We start from the raw sequence: 20306 nt of genomic DNA, 5'->3' as shown, positions 1-20306 counted from the left end.
ACAGAGTCACCACAGTGTCACCGCAGTGCCACACAGTCCCCAGGTGCTTTTGTTACTAGACTGTCTTGTTAAAGAGTATTTGACTCTGAGCAGGGCAGTGGTGGAGCACACCTTTAATCCCAGCACTCGGGAGGCAGAGACAGGCGATCTCTGTGAGTTTGAGGCCAGTCTGGTCTACAAGAGCGAGTTCTAGGACAGTCAGGACTAAAGAGAAACCCTGTCTTGAAAAATCCTCCCTCCCCCAAAAAAAGCATTTGACTCTGTCGCTCAAGCACAAGCAGCAAGATAACAAACAGGCAGATTCCACACAGTTTTGGAGAAATTAGATTCACAATTTTCCTCCTGTCCCTGGTCTCCCCTCCCCTCCCCTCTGTCTCTTTTTATTTTTTCAGACAGAGCTGAAGTGTCATAGGGTGATCTTAACTCTATCCTCCCAAGCGCTGGGAGACTATGAATATGGTTTCAGGGCTGAGCCTTTTCATTTTGCTGTGCCCTGAACTCAGCATGATGCAGGCTTTGCTATCCCAGGGCTGAGAAGGCCACCAGAGAGGAAGACACAGCAACAGCCCAGTCAGCATCCCTGGGTCACTAGGACGGGGTGGAGGGGCACATTCAGGGAGCTAGAAATGCATGTTTCAAACGCCAGGGACAAAGAACCATTCCCCTGCAGGGTTATGACATCCAGCTGCCTGGTGTGCCAGCGGCTGCATCCAGGTGTGCGGCTGGGAGTGCACGCCAGTCTGCAGGAGCAAAGAGGGAGCACTGTGGATCACCTTGGGGACTCCATGATCCTCTTCTGCCATCCGTCTCTTGATGCCAGGCCCAAATCCGGGTCTTCCCAAATTATTTCCAAGGGAAGCCACTAGCAAGGCTAACTACCATTGGACTACAACTGCTGCTGAGCTTTGTGACAATGGTCCAGGCAAACAATTTCCCTGCCTTGATGACCCCGTGTGAACCGTGGCAAGGTCCACCCACATACAAGTTTCAATGAGTGTGTTCTTTGTGACAATGGTCCAGGCAAACAATTTCCCTGCCTTGATGACCCCGTGTGAACCATGGCAAGGTCCACCCACATACAAGTTTCAATGAGTGTGTTCTTGTGTTCCACCTCCCCCTTCTGTGGATGCACAGAGACCAACCTAAGAGCAATGTAAAGTCGTGATATTACAAGACAAAGTCCTTGGAAGCCGGCTGAGTGCCCAGCAACTGTCATCACAACCACAGCCTGGGCAGACCCTTCCCAGGGACCCCCACCACCCTGACATCCAAGCAGTACAACAGGCATACCAGCCTATCTGAGATCCCTTCAATGCAGCCCAGCAGAGTGAGCAGAAGCCTCACATACATACCCATGTGTACACAAATACATACTGGTACACATGCACACATGCATGGGTATTACACACACGTGCACACACACACACCAGCACATCCTGCCTCTGAGTCTCTCCCACTTCAGAGCAAAAGACTTCTTTCCAAGTTCTAGTCCCATTCTGTGACTTTCCGGGACTTAGAACCAGGATCCAGGTACACACCACGGTCTTCAGACCTGGAATGTTCCTGCCTGCAGCCCACCCACTGCAGCCTGACTCACCAGTGGCCCCTCGCTAAGAATCCTGCTGATCTGTGCTAATGTCCAACTTTCTCACACAAACATGGGCAGGGCTAGAGGGAGAGAGAGCGGCATTGCTGAGTCACCTGCTGCATCACAGGGTTTGATGACACAGAGGGGATGCTGAGGGTGGGGAGGCTAAGCCCCGTGTAAAACTGTGCTCTAATGCCTAACACTCCATACTTAGAACACACCCATCATCCATACACAGATAAACAAACCATTTGCAGAGGAAAATGTACTTCTTGTCTGTTTATCTTTTTTGTTTACTAATTTTTAATTGATTTTATTGTGCTCTACATTTTCTCTGCTCCTCTCCCTGCCTCCCCCCCCCCTCCCCTTCAACCCTCTCCCAAGGTCCCCATGCTCCCAATTTACTCAGGAGAGCTTATTTTTTTTCTACTTCCCATGTAGATTAGATCCACGTATGTCTCTCTTAGGGTCCTCATTGTTGTCTAGGTTCTCTGGGATTGTGATTTATGGGCTGGCTTTCTTTGCTTTATGTTTGAAAAGTCACCTATGAGTGAGTACATGTGATAATTGTCTTTCTATATCTGGGTTACCTCACTCAATATGATGTTTTCAAGCTCCATCCATTTGCCTGCAAATTTCAAGATGTCATTATTTTTAATACCTGTGTCTGTGTGGCTATGTACACACAGGTACTGTGCTGGAAGATTCCAGAAGAGGGAGTCAGATCCCCTGGAACTGGGTTTACAGGTGATTTGATGCTGCACAGGGTAGGTGCTGGGAACTGGACTCAGGTCCTTTTCAAGAGGTCATTCTCTAACTGCTCAGCATCTCTCCACACACGCATCATCCTGAGCCACCTGCACCACCAGTCCTCTCCCACTTTAGGGAAAACCGAGTGTGCTCTCCCCTCTGTGTGCACAGACATCGTGTCTTCTCCAGTCCATACAGCCAGCAGTGCACCGCAGGCCCTCCAGACTCTGCACGAGAGCCTAAACCTGCACCTGGATGTAGACAGATCACAGTCTATGCCATCAAGGACCCTGCCAGCTACCTTCTACAGCTTTGGTCGCATGTCAGCTGGGATCATCCCCAACCTCTACTAAAAAATCAGCCGCCATGACTGACCTAGACGAGGAAATGTTAAGGCAGTGGCCGTGACTGATCAAGAGATGCACCACCCCACCCTGCTCTTGGGTCCCAACAGACTTCCTTAAGGCCTTCTTATCCCTGCACGGTAATGGGGTACAGAGTGCTGCAGATTAGGTGAGGTGAGGCCAGCGTGAGCTGGAAGCTCTCAGGCGGGGCAGGCAGAAGTGCTGCACAGGAGAGACAGCAGACACAGGAATGGAAGAGGTTGTGGGAACAGCACCAGCTGTGCCTCTGCAGTCGGGAGCACACCGGTATTTGCAGCAGAGAGACTCAACCTCGCCGAACCCCAGCACAACACGGCCAGCTACCTCAGACCCCTGCCCCTCCCTCCCCCTCCACACACACTGGGCTCAGGATTTTGGAATCCACACCCAACTTTGACTGAGTAAAAAAAATGCCTAGAGCTTGGGAGATGGCTCAGGGGGTAAAAACACTTGCAGCGAAATCAAAGAAACCTAGATTCAAAGCCCTGGCACCCACTGAAAAGTTGGGAAAGGCACACATGCCTATAACTCGGAGGGGACAGCGCACATGCAGGTGGATCTTGGGAGCTGGTTAGCCAGGCAGTGGGCCAGAAGCAATCCTCAGGTTCAGTAGGAGACTCTGTCTCAAGAAATAGGTGGAAAGCAATAAAATCTATCCAGTGTCAACTTCTAGCATATCACACACACACACACACACACACACACACACACACACACACACCAGTGCCTAGAGGATCGATGGAGTCCAAGACCAATGAGAAACACACTACGCCATATTAGAAAGCAATCACGGTATCAGTGCACCTTCTCCTGCCTTGCATGGTCCCACTGGGCTCTGGATGGTGACATATGAAGAAACTCATACACACCAGGTCCTTTCCTCTGCTTTAACAGTGAGCGACCTCTCCTCAACTACAGAAAGCCACAAAAGCGGCCAGATACTTTTGGAATTTTACTCAAAGGTTTCCATTCTTAACTATTCTGCTCTATCAAGTTCTGTGAAATGGGAAGGACCGCTATGGTTGCTGATGGATGCATGTGGTCTTACAGTCAAGTCTAACTCGGGTGTGCTGTGCGTAAGACTGGACTCCAGAGGGGTCTGCGGAGCGCCGGGAGCCTCGCTCAGCAGTGAGACTGGCTCCTGAGCTGCGCCTTCCTCCTCTGAACGCTCCTAGATGAAGACACACACAGCCTCCGGGAGATGAGGTGAGAGTGAGCCGGCGGGAAACTCGGGCACAAGGCACAGCCATCAAAGTGCAGAAATGAAAGGCACAGAACAGCATTAGTGACTTCTGCTCTAATGGCGCCCCAGCCTCCTGTGCGCCCAGAAACACCTCAGAGATGCGCTGCGACAGGACGCCTAAATGAGGTCTCGGGGAAGATAATGGAGCCCTAATGATGGAAATAGTAAGAAAATTAAACCCCATCATGTTCCATTAAGCGCACTCTCAGCTCCCGTTTCCACTAAATTATTTTATTATGATTTTGCTTCTGCCTCTTGAAATAACCTTTCATGGTGATTTGATTTGCAAGCACAAATAAGGCCCATTTATATTCCCATGTGAGCCCCTGCGAGATTAATAAGAAGGGATGGATGCCCAAGATCTCACTGTTCTGCAGTTGGGGAGGGGGTATCTTGTTTTATATTTTTATCTGCAAGAAGAGCATTGCTTCACAGTAACAAGCTCAGCTTGCAGGCATCCAAACCTGCTGGAGGGACACCGTCAGCCAGGCAGCTCCTTCTGCCCCTCCCATGCTGCTGTCCTGTGTTTCCTGTGGTCTCAGCTCCTCAGCCCTTAGCCCTGCTGTTCACTGGTAGACGTCGGTCACATGTTTTGTGTTCACACCCAGCAGGGTGCTGCAGCACAGCCATCTAGACACGTGTCCCCAGGGACAGCAAGGTAGACGGCCAGCAGCCATGTACTGTGTCAGGGGCGTACAAACACAGGCAACTACAGAGGGAGAGGAGCGTAGTTCTGCTCTGCTCCATAGCGAGCATGAGCATCTTCAAGCAGCTGCCAAGCAGGCAGGAGATTTAAAGTTTCTTTGCCCAGCATGGTTCTTCTGGAAAAGCTTCACAGTGAGGGACTTGTGAAGACACAACTTCTAGATTCTAATCCTATGAGGAGCAAGAAAGCACAGCATCCAAGTGCACATGGTTTATGACATGCATCACAGCACAAATGGTAACTCAAATGCCATGTGTTGCACAAACCTAGACATACACCTCTGGAGAATGCCTCCATAGACTGGCCTGTAGACAAGTCTGTGGGTGGGGCTGCTGGTCCTGACTTGTATAAGAAAGCAGGCTGAGTAAGCCAGGAGGAACAAGCCAATAGTAAGCAGTATTCCTCCAAGACTTCTGCTTTAGCTCCTGTCATGGCTTCCTTCAGTGAAGGAGTATAACTTGTGAGCTTTAAGATAAAACGAGAACCGCTTTCCTCCCCAAGTTGCCTTTTGGTCCATTTTTTTTTTCACAGCAACAGAAACGAAACTAAGACATACCCATTTAAAGGAGAGCTAAAAACACAATCCCATGCTTCTCAGTAATATCAAAAAGCAACATGTATTGAAAGAAACCTGAGGAAGTAAAGACTTACATATCACAGTTTCAAACCAGGGACAGGAAGATGCTCAGTGGCTGAAGCCCGGGGACAAGCTGCTGAGCTAGACAGACCCCTATCAGCAAGACCTGGGTTCAACTCAGAGAACCCTGCTGCAGCAACTAAGGTGGACATGCACACACATGTACACACATGTGCACACACATAAGAAACAAGGGAAATCAGAGAGGATACAAAGAAAGAGATAGTCTATGTTCAAAATTTAGAAAACCTGACATAGCCAAATATCCATGCAACCCCAAGTGATTAAAGATTGAATACAATTCCTACCAGAATCCCAGGACTGTAATCTCTAAAAGAGCATGAACATGGATAGGGAAGAAACAGAAGGGGAAGAAAGGAAGATGGGAGAAGAGGGGGCATTATTTAGACAAGAACAAGGCCACCATGAAACCAGGCTTGCCCCCAGCACCTGCCAGCCTGGGACACTGGAACAGTGGGTTTGCTCTGGTAGAAGAAAGAGTTGGACAAGGTAGTAAAGTCTGAAGACACCCATCAAAGATGAGGAGCAGACGGGGAGTCACTGTGTGTCTCAATCCCAGCACTCAGAAGGGAAAGGAAGACAGACCTCAAGTTAGCGCAGCAAAGCTGGCTGGTCTATAAAAATAAAAAGATGCAGGTGAATTTAACCAGATCCCAACTCAAAATAAAAGTGAACTGTAACATCCGATTCTGCGTTACCCCCTCGGTACAGTTCGCGCGCCTCTGTACTGGTTGCGAGTCCGGGCAAAGGCCTGGAGATTGAAAGAAACACACAAGAGACCTGGGTCATTCGAAAGGAGATCAGTCGAATGCCGCTTTATTCAATTTAGGGGAAAACCTATATACCGATTGCTGCATAAGGATTTCCTCCCAGGCAGGTGGGAAATTACCATACCAAAGATGAAACAATACCCTTCAGCTAATCACCAGGCTAGGGCAGAGGGAGCACAGGAGCAAACAGGATGCTTAGCTGGCTGGCCAGAAACCGTCCTCAATGTGCACCCCAAGGAGCAAGGGTAGACCGGGCCCTACAGTGAACATTCTGCCGGAGACAGTTCAGCAGGAGAGTACTTGCCTGGGAACTTCTCCTACTACACACGCATTATGGAAAAAACATATATCAAGTGTTCTAGCACTGGGGGTGGGGGCGAGAGGAGGTGTTGGCAGTAGGGGGTAGGGCAAGGGTTGGTGAGATGGCCAGAAACTAGATATGACAACCTGGGCCACAAAGTGAGAAGACATGATGGATATATGTGGATATGTGTGGTATATAGAAGTATGCATGTGTGGTATATGTGGATGTAAAATGGACATACGCAAATATCCAACCACAGAAAGCAGATGACAGGATTATGGGCTGACTCACAAGCTGAACCCATGCCAGGAGACCTTGAAACCGACAGCGGAATTTATCATTACATGATCTCTAAAAACCCTTCACCTTCAGTGAATCTTTCTGAGGCATAACATTTTGTTGTTGTTGACAGGGTTTCTCTGTGTAGCCCTGACTGTCCTGAAACTCACTATGTAGACCAGGCTGGTGTTGAACTCACAAAGATCCTCCTGCCTCTGTCTCCAACGTACTGGGATTAAAGGCAAATGCCGCCACTGTCTGGGAATTTTAACATTTGATTGTTAAAATAAACATTATTTCTAACATATTGTTCACTAAGGCAGTACTTACCTTTCCAGAGAAAGACAAGGGGACACAGGGAATACTCCAAGAACCCCAGATGCAAACGACTGACAAAAGCTGAGATGGTCTGGCCTGGTTTCACGGCGCCCATGCCCAGCCAGAGCAGCCACCAAGACCCAACCTTGTTTCAGCCACGGTGTCATCCTGATGTTTCTCTCGATAGGTGACAACAGTGTTCATAACACAGCTGGATCAGAGCCCCAGAGTTCCAGTAAATACAGAGCCGATATGGGATTCCCCTCTGTATGTGGTGAATACCATTTGTTAATAAAGAAACTGTCTTGGACCTGTGCAGAGAATCGAGGTAGGAGGGGAAAACTAAACTAAATGCTGGGAGAAAAAAGGAGGAGTTAGGAAGAAACCATGAAGCCCCTACACAGACAGATGCTGGAACTTTAGCCAGTAAGCCACAGCCACGTGGTGATACACATATTAATGGAAATTGGTTAAATTAAGATATAAGAGTTAGCCAAAAATATGCTTAAGGTATTGGCCAAACAGTATTGCAAATAATATAATTTCTGTGTGATTATTTCAGGGCCGAGCAGCCAGGAACAAACAAGCGCCCTTCTCACAACAAATTGGTGCCAACGTGGTAGACTAAATCCACATACAATCTCAGAGGGTTTGGAAAGGAATTCTAGACACTAAAAAACAAAGTTTAGCCATGTTTATTTTCCCAAATGGGCTTTGCTTGCTGGTGGCACACTGCGGCTCCTTTAAGAGAGATTTTTCTGGTTCATTGGTAGCAGAAGAAAAGGCTGCCATTTGAAATGCCAGCCTTCTGAGCCATGCTGCCAGAGCGAACTGGTTCTTTCAGGAGACCGAGCACTTAAATGGTGTTTTTAAGCAGCATGTTACAAACTGCTTAATGGCTTGGCATAGACCAACATATATACTTTAAAGGTATCTTGTTTTCAAAATTTGGGTCTAAGGATATGCTGCTTTGGAAAAGAGATTTTTTTTTTTGTTTCCACAGAGGGTGAGAACCTGTGGATTCCTTCCAGACTAATATGGATTGATGGACCAAGACTGCCTGAAAGGAGGCCTTGAACATTCCTCAAAAAATTACTTTGCCCAATAAACAGCAGGAAGCAGTTTGAAAAGAACTACACCCATATTCATTAAATGATTGTTTATATATGTACTTTGATCTTGATTAAGGTATTGTGTTTGTCCAGCTCATTTAAAAAATTTAATGTATAATTAAAAATATAGTCCAATAGATAATCATCTACAATAGTCAAGTTTGTAGTCATGTTAGTTAGATTTTCTAGATATACAGAGATATATTTTTCAGTTAACTAAATAATCTTCAAATCTTTCAAAGACTACAGAATATGCCATTTTAAATATTTTAAGAACTTAGGACTTTTTATAACAATGAGACACATCTGTTCCTGGCAGCACTAATAACTTCAAGAGGAATATGGGCATTAAAGAGTCTCCTCACGGGCTGGAGAGATGGCTCAGAGGTTAAGAGCACTGACTGCTCTTCCAGAGGTCCTGAGTTCAATTCCTAGCAACCACATGGTAGCTCACGGCCATCTATAATGAGATCTGGTGCCCTCTTCTGGTATGCAAGCATACATGGAAGGAATGTTGTATACATAATAAATAAATAAATCTTTAAAAAAAGAGAGAGAGAGTCTCCTCATCGAGTCTGTTAGCCATTTGGGCAAGAAACTGCTCATGCCTGGACTGCTTCATGGTATGCTGTGTGAACTGACCATACAGGACCCACCGAGAAAAGACTGCTGAACTTGCCTAAAGGTGAGACCATCCTTCAGGGTTCCTGCTTCATGAAAGAGTCTGCCAGACATTCTTCAGGATACAGAAGAAAGTGACGAACAAACTGCCAATATAGGTAGACCTGTCTTTGAAATTTCCTGCTTCATGGAAAAGTCTGCTGGATACTATGGGCCAGTAGGCTAAAGATTGGATGCCCCGAAGAACTTTGGGCAGCAAGATGTCTCTGTCATTTCTAGAGTTTTGGGAGTTGCTTACAATGCACTTTCTGTTTACTTAGTTAATATTATTTCCTTCTGGAGTCTTTGATGGAGTTGAAGAACTGATAGTTATAGTTCTCCTTAGTTATGATAAGAGATAAAGTAGATATAAATATTGTAACTGTAATTCTTACTTGATACTTGTTTTGTTATATGTAATTTTACTATGTTAAAGTTAAAACCTTCCTTTTTATTTAAACAGAAAAGGGGAGGTGATGTGGGAGTCCCCTCCGTGTGCTGTGAATATCATTGGTTAATAAAGAAACTGTCTTGGGCCTGTGCAGGAAGTAGAGGCAGGTGGGGAAAACTAAATTGAATGCTGGGAGAAAAAAGGAATTAGGGAGAAGCCATGTAGCACTGGCAGAGACAGATGCCAGAACTTTAGCTGGTAAGACACAGTCACACAGTGATACACAGATTAATGGAAATGGATTAAATTAAGATATAAGAGTTAGCCAGAAATACACTTAAGGTATCAGCCAAATCGTATTACAAATAATACAGCTCAAGAGGGACATAACCAATTCTACAAATGAAAAGTTGCCGATTGGTCTTTCCTTTAAAATGCACAGGGTGCCCTGAGCACTAACCACAGAGGCCAAATAAGGAGAGGCGAGGTGGAGGTAAGGAAGACAGTCTGAGAGCAGAGAACAGAAATCAGGGTCCATGCACAGAGAAAACAGGCACCTTTGTATGCTGTGGGAGAGAAGGGAGTACATGTGAGTACACGTGTGAGCCTACATGCATACTTTAACACATATATACATGCATACATACACATACACACATATCAGTTACAAGCCCTTATGAAGAAATTCATCAAAACTACTACATACAAACCAAAATGAAATTCTAAATAAATGTTAAATCCATATAAAACCAAGGAGAGGAAAACAGAAACAAAAAGGGTGATAAATAAAACAATGGGTATACCTAAGCATATTAATCACCAAGTTAAGCATAAAAGATCTAAACTGACTACCAAAAAGACAATTTCACATATATTCACAGGTGAGAAGGACCCAACTGCATGCTGTCTGCAAGAAACTCATTTCACTATACGATGCTACAGGTAGGTTGAATGACCACAAAAAGCAGACAGAAGACAACACTAATCAGAAGAAAATGCAGCACACTGGCATCAGAAAAAGCAGGCAGCACAGGAAAGTAAACTATAGGAGAAACACTGCATAAGGATGAAATGGAGCTGGTAAAAATATACAAAGACTGAATTTACCAGGAAGACATGAATCCTGGTTGCCTTCCTGTCTCTGTGAGGAAACACTCTGAACAAAAGCCACCTGAAGGAGGAAAGGGCTTGTTTACTTCAGCTGCACGTCCAGGTCACAGCCCAGCACCAAGGCGGGACCCTGACACAGCAGTCATGTAGGAGCGAGAGCTGGCTGCTGGCTGGCCACTGGCCACACCACTGCTCACGCTCAGTCAGCTTTCTTCTGTAACCCAGGGCTGCTTCCCAGGGAATGATGCAGCCCACAGTGGGATGGGCCCTCTCATAATGATTAATAACTAAGACAATGCCCCACAGACACACCCACAGGCCAATCTGATCTAGGTGGTCCCTCAACCAAGACTTCCTTCTCAGGGGACTCTAGACTGTGTCAAGTTGACGGTCAAAGTGACTGGGACACCACAGAAGCCCTAAACATGTCTGACCTATTGGCAATGCTGAGAAGCAGCAGGGCACAAACTGAGACACGAGAACAGAGAGACGGTCTAAAGCCACAGCTGACATCACTGTTATTCTCTCCTCGCAGAATGACTGGACAAAAATCAAGGATGCAGAATAACCCAATCTCTGCTTCCATCATTCATTCAAGGTTCCAAAACCAGGGAATCCACATTCTCCTGGAGCACCACAAAATATGAGGGCAGACCACGTACTAGACTATGAATGGAGGGCAGACCACGTACTGGACTATGAATGGAGGGCAGACCACGTACTGGACTATGAATGGAGGGCAGACCACGTACTGGACTATGAATGGAGGGCAGACCACGTACTGGACTATGAATGGAGGGCAGACCACGTACTGGACTATGAATGGAGGGCAGACCACGTACTGGACTATGAAAGCCCAACAATGAGGTCAGGTTGTTCACATGCATTGTAATGAGGTGGACTTTCTGGTTTTGAGATGACGCTGTGTCATACAAGCGACGACCACAGCTGGTCAGAGAGACGTGAAGGTTCCGTGTGCTCTGTATCTTCAGCATTCTGGGAAGCTACAAATATTTCAGAACAGAATGTAATGGCGAGTACATGACATCTGGTTTCATTTGTAAATGTTTATTTTTAAATCCTAGAGAGATCACATGTGAAATTCATCAGAACATTAAAAGGTAAGTGTACCAATCTGTGACAATCCATCAGCCATGCAGTGACAGGCTGTCCCCAAGGAGGGGACTGGCAAAGAGGCAGGCAAGTGAGGCCAACACTGACCTCTGATGGGACACTGACAGGTCTTGGCTGGGCGGGTCAAATGGTCCACAGTGCAGGCCCCTAATCAGCCCCAGTCACTTCAAAAACAAACACATTTAGCTAGAGTTTTTAGTCAGAGAACTCACACAAGATGATTAATAAACTTAAATATGTGATAATTGATATTAATATGTGATATTTGATATCAGAGAAATACAAAATATCCATGAATATGGTGGCACATGTCTTCAATCCCAGCACTCAGGAGGCAGAGGCAGACAGTTCTCTGTGAGGTCAAGGCCAGCTTGGTTCCAGGCCAACCAGGACTATATAGAGACTCACATATCAAATAAACAAATAAACAAACAAATAACAAAGAAAGAGAAAAGAAATCCAAAATATAGTTAAGAACTATCAGAATGGTTCTATGCCAATAATTCAGTAATCTACAAAAAGCAGATAAATTCCCAGAAACTTAATCCCTACCAAGAGTAAACCATAGGGAAGTAAGGACTCTAAGCATGGCAATAAGAGGAAGGAGAACTAAGAAACTTCCCAGCAGCAAAAAAAAACACAGGACCTGACTGTATCACCAGTGAATTCTACCGAACATTTAGTGCTCCTCCAATGTGTGAATGCCATAGGGTATTTCTAACTCACCCAAGGAGGCCAGCACTGATCATCCTACCAAAGTCAGACCAGGAACTACAAAGAAAGAAATTATGGACCAATATCTCTGAAGAGCAAGCAGGTAAATAACATCCTCAATAAAGTACTAGTAAATGCAATAGAACCGCAGAGTGGAAGATGATGCACCAAGATCCTGGAATGCAAGGATGGTGCCACCTCCACAGCGGCTACACAAAGGCCACCGACTGTAGTAACAGAATAAAGAGCGAAAACTATGACAGCTTCTCAATAGACAGAAGAGACATTCGACAAAACTCAACATCCTTTCAACAGAAACTTTCAACTTAAAAAAAATATGTTAAAGTTAAAACCTTCCTTTTCATTTAGACAGAAAAGGGAAGGTAATATGGGATTTCCCTCTGTATGCTGTGATTACCATTGATTAATAAAAAAAACTGTTTGGGACTTATAGCAGGGCAGAACAGAGGGAGGCAGAGAAAACTATGGGAGAAAGAAAGCAAAGTCAAGAGAAATCATGTAGCCCCACCAGAGACAGATACCAGGGACAGAACTTTACCCAGTAAGCCACAGCCACATGGCGATCAACAAATTAATGGTGATGGTTTAGCTTAGGATATAAGAGTTAGCCAGAAATACGTTTAAGCTATTGACCAAACAGTATTGCAAATAACACATTTTCTGTGTGATTATTTCGGGTGTGAGCAGCCGGAAACAAACAAACAGTTTCCTTCCACAGAGCAGAGCTCAGTCGTAGCGACTCTCCACGAGAAGAACAGGCTTGCTACATCCTGCGGGAAGATCATCCCTACCACACCCCAGCTTCAGGAAGCCTGGCTTCCCGATAAGCAAGGACACCTTTTCTCCAGCCACCAGAGCTGTCCTATTGCTGCTCTACCCCTCCAGAGCTGTCCTACTGCGGCTCTACCCCTCCAGAGCTGTCCTACTGCGGCTCTGTCTTCCAGAGCTGTCCTACTGCGGCTCTACCCCTCCAGAGCTGTCCTGAGTGCGGCTCTGTCTTCCAGAGCTGTCCTACTGCGGCTCTACCCCTCCAGAGCTGTCCTGAGTGCGGCTCTGTCCTCCAGAGCTGTCCTACTGCGGCTCTACCCCTCCAGAGCTGTCCTGAGTGCGGCTCTACCCCTCCAGAGCTGTCCTACTGCGGCTCTACCCCTCCAGAGCTGTCCTGAGTGCGGCTCTGTCCTCCAGAGCTGTCCTACTGCGGCTCTAAGTATAGCCTGCCTTCCCAATAAGTCAGGATATCTCTGCAGCTCCACAACTATAACACATTCCCTACCCCAATGCACTGTGAAGACCCCTAGATAACACTGCAGACTACAGAATATTAAATCCTCTTACATTTCTACACATTAATCATGAATTACCTGAAAACCTGTAAGGGGAGCTGGAGAGATGGTTAGCAGCTAGAGGGACTTGGGCTACAAACATGAGGACCAGAGTCAGATTCCAGCGCACAAGTGATAAGTCGGGCATTCTTGTAAATGCCTGCAACCCAAGCTCCAAGGGGTCAGAGACGGGGTCACCAGGTCTGGAAACCAAGTCATGGAAACACCAGTTCCCAACCGAGGGAGAGACCTTGCCTCAAAAGGAGTAGGGAGAGAGACAGGAGGACAGTAGCACCCTCTTCTGACTACTGCATACACGCACACTCACACCCATGTACACACTCACACCGACACACATGCCAATCAATGAAAGTATTTTTAAACTAAGATAATTCCATTAATAACAAGATGAGGTAGCGAAAAAGAAACAAAATATAAGTATAAACTTAACCAAGGAGAAAAAAAGAGTTGTTTTGATTTCATTGGGGGAAGGGCATGAAAACAAACCCTTCCACACGGGTGGAGAAACAGACACAAAATGCCCCCTCCTGACACAATGACATCACAGAATAGTGAACATACATAGGCATACATATATGCACACTCACATTCAACCAATATTGCCATACAAGAAGAAATCAAGGCACCTTCTCATGACCTGCCAGACTTTCTCTATTGTTTTAAATTATGAGCAAGTGTAATTTGTCACCAAAAAATCCAAACTCAGAAGTTCCCTGTTCTAGCTGGCCTTAAGTGGCTTTGTGCTGTACCCTGGCTCCACTCTGGAGCCTCTAATAGATCCCAAACGCAATTGTACTGGCTAGAACCACTTAAGAATCCCCACCTTCCCATAAGTCCACACAGATTTAAACCTTTAGATTTCTGGCCTGTCTGAAGATCCTGTAGTTATTGGTGGTTGCATCAATCTGCCTTTGTTGCTCAGCCAGGTAAACAAGGGCAGAAAGACCCAAAGGCAGCACCAGGAACGGCAGCTTTCATTAGCCAAAGTGGCTTCCACTGCTACCCCTTAAGAGGTAGGTGACTGGTTCACACACCCTCTGGGGGATCGGGTGTGCTGCGGAATTCTGGGAAGCAGCCACATTTGATGATCACAACTGGATCACATCTGGAGAATTTGCAGTCAATGGTTTTATATGAGGCTTCCTTCCAGAAGTCCGAACCAGCCCAACCCAGTTATCTTCTTCTATGTCTCAAAGGTCTACAGACACCCACAGTTCCACGGGGTACATGTAGTGTCTGTGATGTGGGCACACATGCCACATCTGTCCAGGTCCGAGGACAACTGGGGGCATTCAGTTTCCTCCATCCACTCAGTTTTGAGGCAGGGTCTCTCTCATTCCTGACGTTATGTGTGAACTCCAGGCTAAGGGTTTTTCATGTCAGCTCCAAGGACCAAGATCACACAGTCAGACTGGTGCAGCCAATGCTTTTACCTGCTGAGCCGTCTTGCCAGCCCATTTTCACTCATCAGTAAATAGAGTATTAGTGATAGGTGGAGTCCTATGTGTAGCCAATTCTGTAGGCTACAGAAGCCCTGGGCTGCACAGACATGGGTTTTAGAATGAGATGAACCTGCTATGTTCTAAGGAGCCCATTAAATCCCAAGAAGCAATTCACTTGAACTGGGACAACTGGAAGCAAGAGATGCAGAGTTGAGAGTCTGATGAGTGTGTGGAACTCAAGATATTCCTTAAACATGGCGGGGCTGAGACCTTAACGTCAGGGATGAAAGTCTTTAGGTACCAGGGATCCTAAAGAAATGCCTTCCCAAAGACAGGGCTGACTCAAGAGATTTACTACGCTCGCAGCCACTGAGGCGCCAGAGAACCGTTAGAACAACACGACCGCCGGGCTTGTGCACTGCTAATCACATTTTTATTGTTCGCATTTGCCACTGAAATTGCTTTGCAACTGTTTGTTTTGAAACAGGCACATAAAATATCACGACAGCAGTATTTTGGCACATATTGGAAAATCTGCCATGAATAAAGATTTTTCTTCCAATAAAATAGAGTTTGCCTATATCGCTTGGCATTAAAATGATTTATTGAAGTAGCCACAACATAAACCACAGAAATAAAATGAGAGATTAGAGTTACAGCAACGTTCAAAGGCGGCTACTTCCAAATTCACGTTTAAAACATTTTAATGCAACTTATAATGCTTTGCAAAGAGAGAAAGTAGAAAATGAACATCTTCTATTCTGTTCTCCCAACAACTCTATGCGCAAAAGCCAGCCAGGTGCTGCTCACATCCTTCGGGAAGCCGTGTTTACCAGCCACATCCAAGGGCCTTAGATGTGGGCCCAGAAAACAGGGTCCATGGGAACCAGTGCAGCCTCATGCAGCGATGCAGGCTGGTCCTCTGCTACCGCCCAGCACAGCTGCTTGGTGCTGACAGTAAACATGCAGGACTGCCCAAGCATGAGGACCTAAGTTCAAAGCCTCAGAACCACGTAAGAAGTGAAATACAGTTATGCATACCTGAAGCCTGTGGGGGTGGAGATGGGGGGAGACTGTCTTATGGCTGCAGGCCCAGCTCCAGACTCAACAAGAGACCCTGCCTTGGGGACTAAGGCAGACAGTGAGAAAACAAGGTCACCCAATGCCCTACTCTGGTACCAACACATGTACTTGAGTACACGGGCGAGGGGAGGGGTGTCCATGGATGGGCCCTGCCAGCAGGAGGCAAACACCACTTTTTCTGTGTACAGGGCACCTGTAGGTGAAGCTCAAGACCGAGGCACCCTGCTTTCTCTGTTGCTCTTTCCTGGGACCTTCAGGCAGACCTGAGACCAGCTGTCCACCATGCTGCCTTCCCACAGTCCCTGTGACTGACCCATCAGCCCCACTGATGGACACCTACAGCTAGCACTGTCTGCATCCTCCAGTGACAGAGACCATGGGTTATTGCTTTCCAGCAATGGCCTAAAGCTGTTCCAAGAGTCCCAGGCCTAAGGCCTGTGATCTGAGGCATAGACAGGCCTACCCAAGCAAAGGCTGCCATGTGAGTTTGCGGGGTATCTTTGCAAGACCAGGAAGAAGCAAACGCAGGAGAAAGGTCTGTCCGGTGGCCCCAGTAGCTGTCACTCCATGCACACGGGTATCTCAGCACGGCCCATACCCACTACTCACCCAGAACCCTCTCCTTCTTTATGACCCCCCCACCCTGCCCCACCCCATCCCACCAGAGTCCCAGCCCCTCCTCTGGGGTGGAAGCTTAGTCCTGCTCTGTTTGGCTTCTCTTTCTGCTGGTGCAGTGAAACACCTTGACACAGAAACCTCGAGGAGGGGCCAACTGCAGCCCACGGTGCAAAACGGGCTGGGCCAGGATGCCGCTGGTCACATGATACTCAAGGGAGAAGCAAGCCTTGCATGCAAGCCAGTGCCCAGCTTGCTGTCTCCATCCCTGCTCGGGATCTAGTCCAGGGTCCACAATGAAGATGAGTCTTCCCACACTGGTAACATAAGCAGGATCGTCACCCACAGGTAGGTCAGAGCCATGTACCCAGTGGTTCAGGATTCTGCCAGGATGCAGCCCAGCCTCAACAGGTCCTGCCCAGTGAAGCACTTGTAGGAGACGATCCCTCCCCTCCCTACTCCCTCCTCTATCTCCCTCTCTCCCTGCTCTCTCACACACCAGCCCTGCAGAGGAAGGAGGACTGTTCCTCCTCAGCCAGCAGCAGCAGTCAGAGGTAACTTGGATGTTTTCCCCCAAAGTAAGAATTGCTTTTAATTTGTTATGAACTGTAGTCCTCTACCGCTGAAGACCCTGCTCTTCCACACAAATCCAGATTTTCTGCTTCCCTCAAGGCAAGTCCACCAGGGCCAGTTCACACAGAACAACATATTCAAAGCCCCGTTTCCTTCAGCAGCTGCCACTGCAGCAGAGAAGAAGCCCGCATCTTCTGCCCACCAGAGAGGGGGCAGGTAGGGTAACAGGCCTGTGGAGATCACCCTGCCCCTGGCTGGTCTCCACGCCATGACTTGGGATTCATGCTCAGCAAATACATCCAGCCATGCGGTCCTTTTCTCCTAGCTCACTGCCCATGTTCCTAAGACTATAAAAGCCTGCCCTTCTTCCCAGGCCCCTGCCTCTCTGTTCCCACTCATAGGCAGCCACCATTCTGTGCTTCTCCCTGAGAAACCCCTTGTGTGAAGCTTGTTGTGTGGTGTGACTTTGTGGTATCCCTTGGCTCTAGACCGCCAGGAAACCCTTGCTCAGGAAAAGCACTCCAGGGAGTGCTTAGGAAAGGACATTAAGAAAACATGCATTGTAGGCCTTGTGGGTACAAGGAACTCTGGGAAAGAGAAACAAAGTTACAAGGTGCAAAGTCCTTTAGCAGGCTTTGACTATGTTAATCACAATAGCTGTAGGCAGAGGTCACCCAGAGGTCACCATAGCTGCCCCACTGTGAATCAAGGCCTGCTTCTGTCTTATGGATGGGTAACCTCACTTGCATAGGGTCCCTCACCGTCTCATCACTGGAACTCATTTTGGATCCAAGCACTGACAGAGGCCACACACACGTCACACACATGCCATATGTCACAGAGGTCCTCGGACTCAGATGTCAGTCCACACTGAGGTATGTATGTATGTATGTATGTATGTCCCTTGACTCCAGGGACCAGTCAGTCCTAACGTGCACAGATATTTTATCAGACACTCAGAAAGAAAAATATCACAGTTCAGCTCAGAATTCTTACTCTTTACTGCTCTCTTCGACTTGTGTAGATAGAGACTTCTATAATACATCGCTCTCGGGCACTTATGTAAAGGGAGATAAAAATGAAATAAATTGGTCACGGCCGTGACACTCAGGTCACGTGGCTGAAAGCAACAGCGAAGGGCCACACATTTGTAAAATTGGCCTCGGTTCAGGAGCGTCAAGGTAAGAATGTGTGTTTTGTTGAACGGGAAGAGAGGATGAGTGAAATCCCCAGAGGACAGGCTGTGTCCATGGGTGACAGCTACAGACCTGGCACTGATTAAATGTCTGCTTAGGAGAACGGCACAGATTACTAGGCTAAAGGCAGAAAGAGTAGGAACAGACACTGTCCTTCAAGGACGTCAGCCCGACCTCAGAAAGCAGCTGGCCTCACTTTTACTCTCAACCCCTATAAAATAAGACCCTGGGTCAGCAGGATGGCTCAGTGGATGGTGGTGCCTGCTGCTGAGCCCAGTGACTGCAGTTTGCACCCCAGAACCAGCCTGATGGAAGGATAAACCCAACGCCCGAAAGTGTGCCCTGAGCTCCACACACGCACTGCGGCATGTGACCACACACACAACAAATATAAAAATTACAAACGCCATCCAACAAGAAACTAAGCACAGAAGATCCTCGTAGATTTGGAGCATTGCGGCAGCATTGGTGCAGGGTGCAGGACTGAGGAGGGGTGTCCCCTTCGTTCCCTGTGACAAAGTGAGCGCTATGACATAAATTAAACACTCTCTGCTGCTAGTCCTGACAGTGCTCCCCATCACCCACCAGCGGGAATTTCCTGTCTGGATTTGGGACGTGGGGATAATGGAGAATGGGCAGTTACGTCACCTATTACTCTGCCAACTGGACACAGTTGTAGCGGGCCCTTTAGATTCTTCTCTCTACCCATGGGTTAGTACAGACCTCATCAGAGAAGTTCCTTTGTGTGTGGACGGTGGTTAAAGCAGAAGCCCACAACTGGTCATATCCTTGGCACACTCAGTCACAAATGGAACATGTCTATCACACCCCTGTTCTCAAGCCTCAGAGACCATCATGGAGGACGGAGGAAGGGAGGGAGGGAGAGAGGGAGGGAGGGAGAGAGGGAGGGAGAGAGGGAAGGAAGGATGGACAACAGAAATAAAAGACAAACGACTTTCAAAGGACAGAGTCAGGGATTCCAGCTACTCTCACTTCCAGAGTGTGATGTCCTGTGCAGGTTTGAGAGCAGAGGTCTGATGAGGTCAACAAGACAAGGACATACACTCTGTGGGCACAGCATCTGGGCTAGAGACACGACCATACAGTTCACCCCAAAACTTTAAAATTTGAAATGTTCACTTGGATTCCAAAAGAGAGCCTTGCATTCTTACCAGAATCACTTCGAAAATGACCGGGACCAATTTGCTTTCCTCCACAAGCCTGTAGGGGAGGAAAAGAGAGGGTGAGCACACGTGAGAGATGAACATTTGAACGGCCACCCTAACAGGGTGGATCGACACCCCATGTCTAACTGCCCAAACTCCGATGGAGAAACAGACTAAGTAAACAAATGATGACTTTAGCACACTGAACTCAGCAATTACACACAGGAAGCACGAGGCATCTCACGACGATTGCTCAACCTTATTGATATTTTAATGTGAAAATTAATTAAAATTCACAATTATTATAAAGACATCTAGCCAAGGTAATGCCGGGCGAATACCGTAACCAGTCCACAGTGCACACAGAGCCACCAGCATTGACACCGCCGTTTATTTCCGCCTCGTTAGCTGTCTTCCCCGCATAAATACATTAAAGCACAATGAATTTTAATGGCCTTTAATTTTTAAAAAATTGGACACCAATCACCCAGTCTACTCTAGGCACGTTCTCTCATCAAATCTGGTTATAAATTATCATCAGTTATAACAGAATAATTATTTCATGAGCTCTCAGAGAAAGTCGTCCGATGAAACCAGAACCATCCGACCTAGTCAGTGTTTGTTAAACTTGGTAATCTGGTGCTGGGGACGCAGTTCAGCAGTGGAAGCTTCACCCCAGTGCTACAAAAGGTAATTTTAAGAAAAAAACAAAACGAAACAGTATTTCCACTCCCAAACACCCCTTGG

At 47.0% G+C, this 20306-nt stretch overlaps 1 protein-coding gene across 5 annotated transcripts in view; it reads right to left on the bottom strand.

Moving 5' to 3' along the window:
• The window catches only part of Ulk4 (unc-51 like kinase 4), a 296222-nt gene that overhangs the window by 152942 nt on the left and 122974 nt on the right, over positions 1 to 20306 (bottom strand). For all 5 annotated transcript variants that reach the window (XM_087905136.1, XM_087905134.1, XM_087905135.1 and 2 more), the window contains one exon: positions 19566 to 19614. In XM_087905136.1, the coding sequence (XP_087761262.1) occupies positions 19566 to 19614 (49 nt within the window). The remainder of the gene's footprint in view (positions 1 to 19565; positions 19615 to 20306) is intronic.

The sequence above is a fragment of the Myodes glareolus genome, chromosome 4 (assembly GCF_982192425.1).
Source record: "Myodes glareolus chromosome 4, mMyoGla1.1, whole genome shotgun sequence".
NCBI classification, from domain to species: domain Eukaryota; kingdom Metazoa; phylum Chordata; class Mammalia; order Rodentia; family Cricetidae; genus Myodes; species Myodes glareolus.
This window is presented reverse-complemented; position numbering and strand designations above follow the sequence as displayed.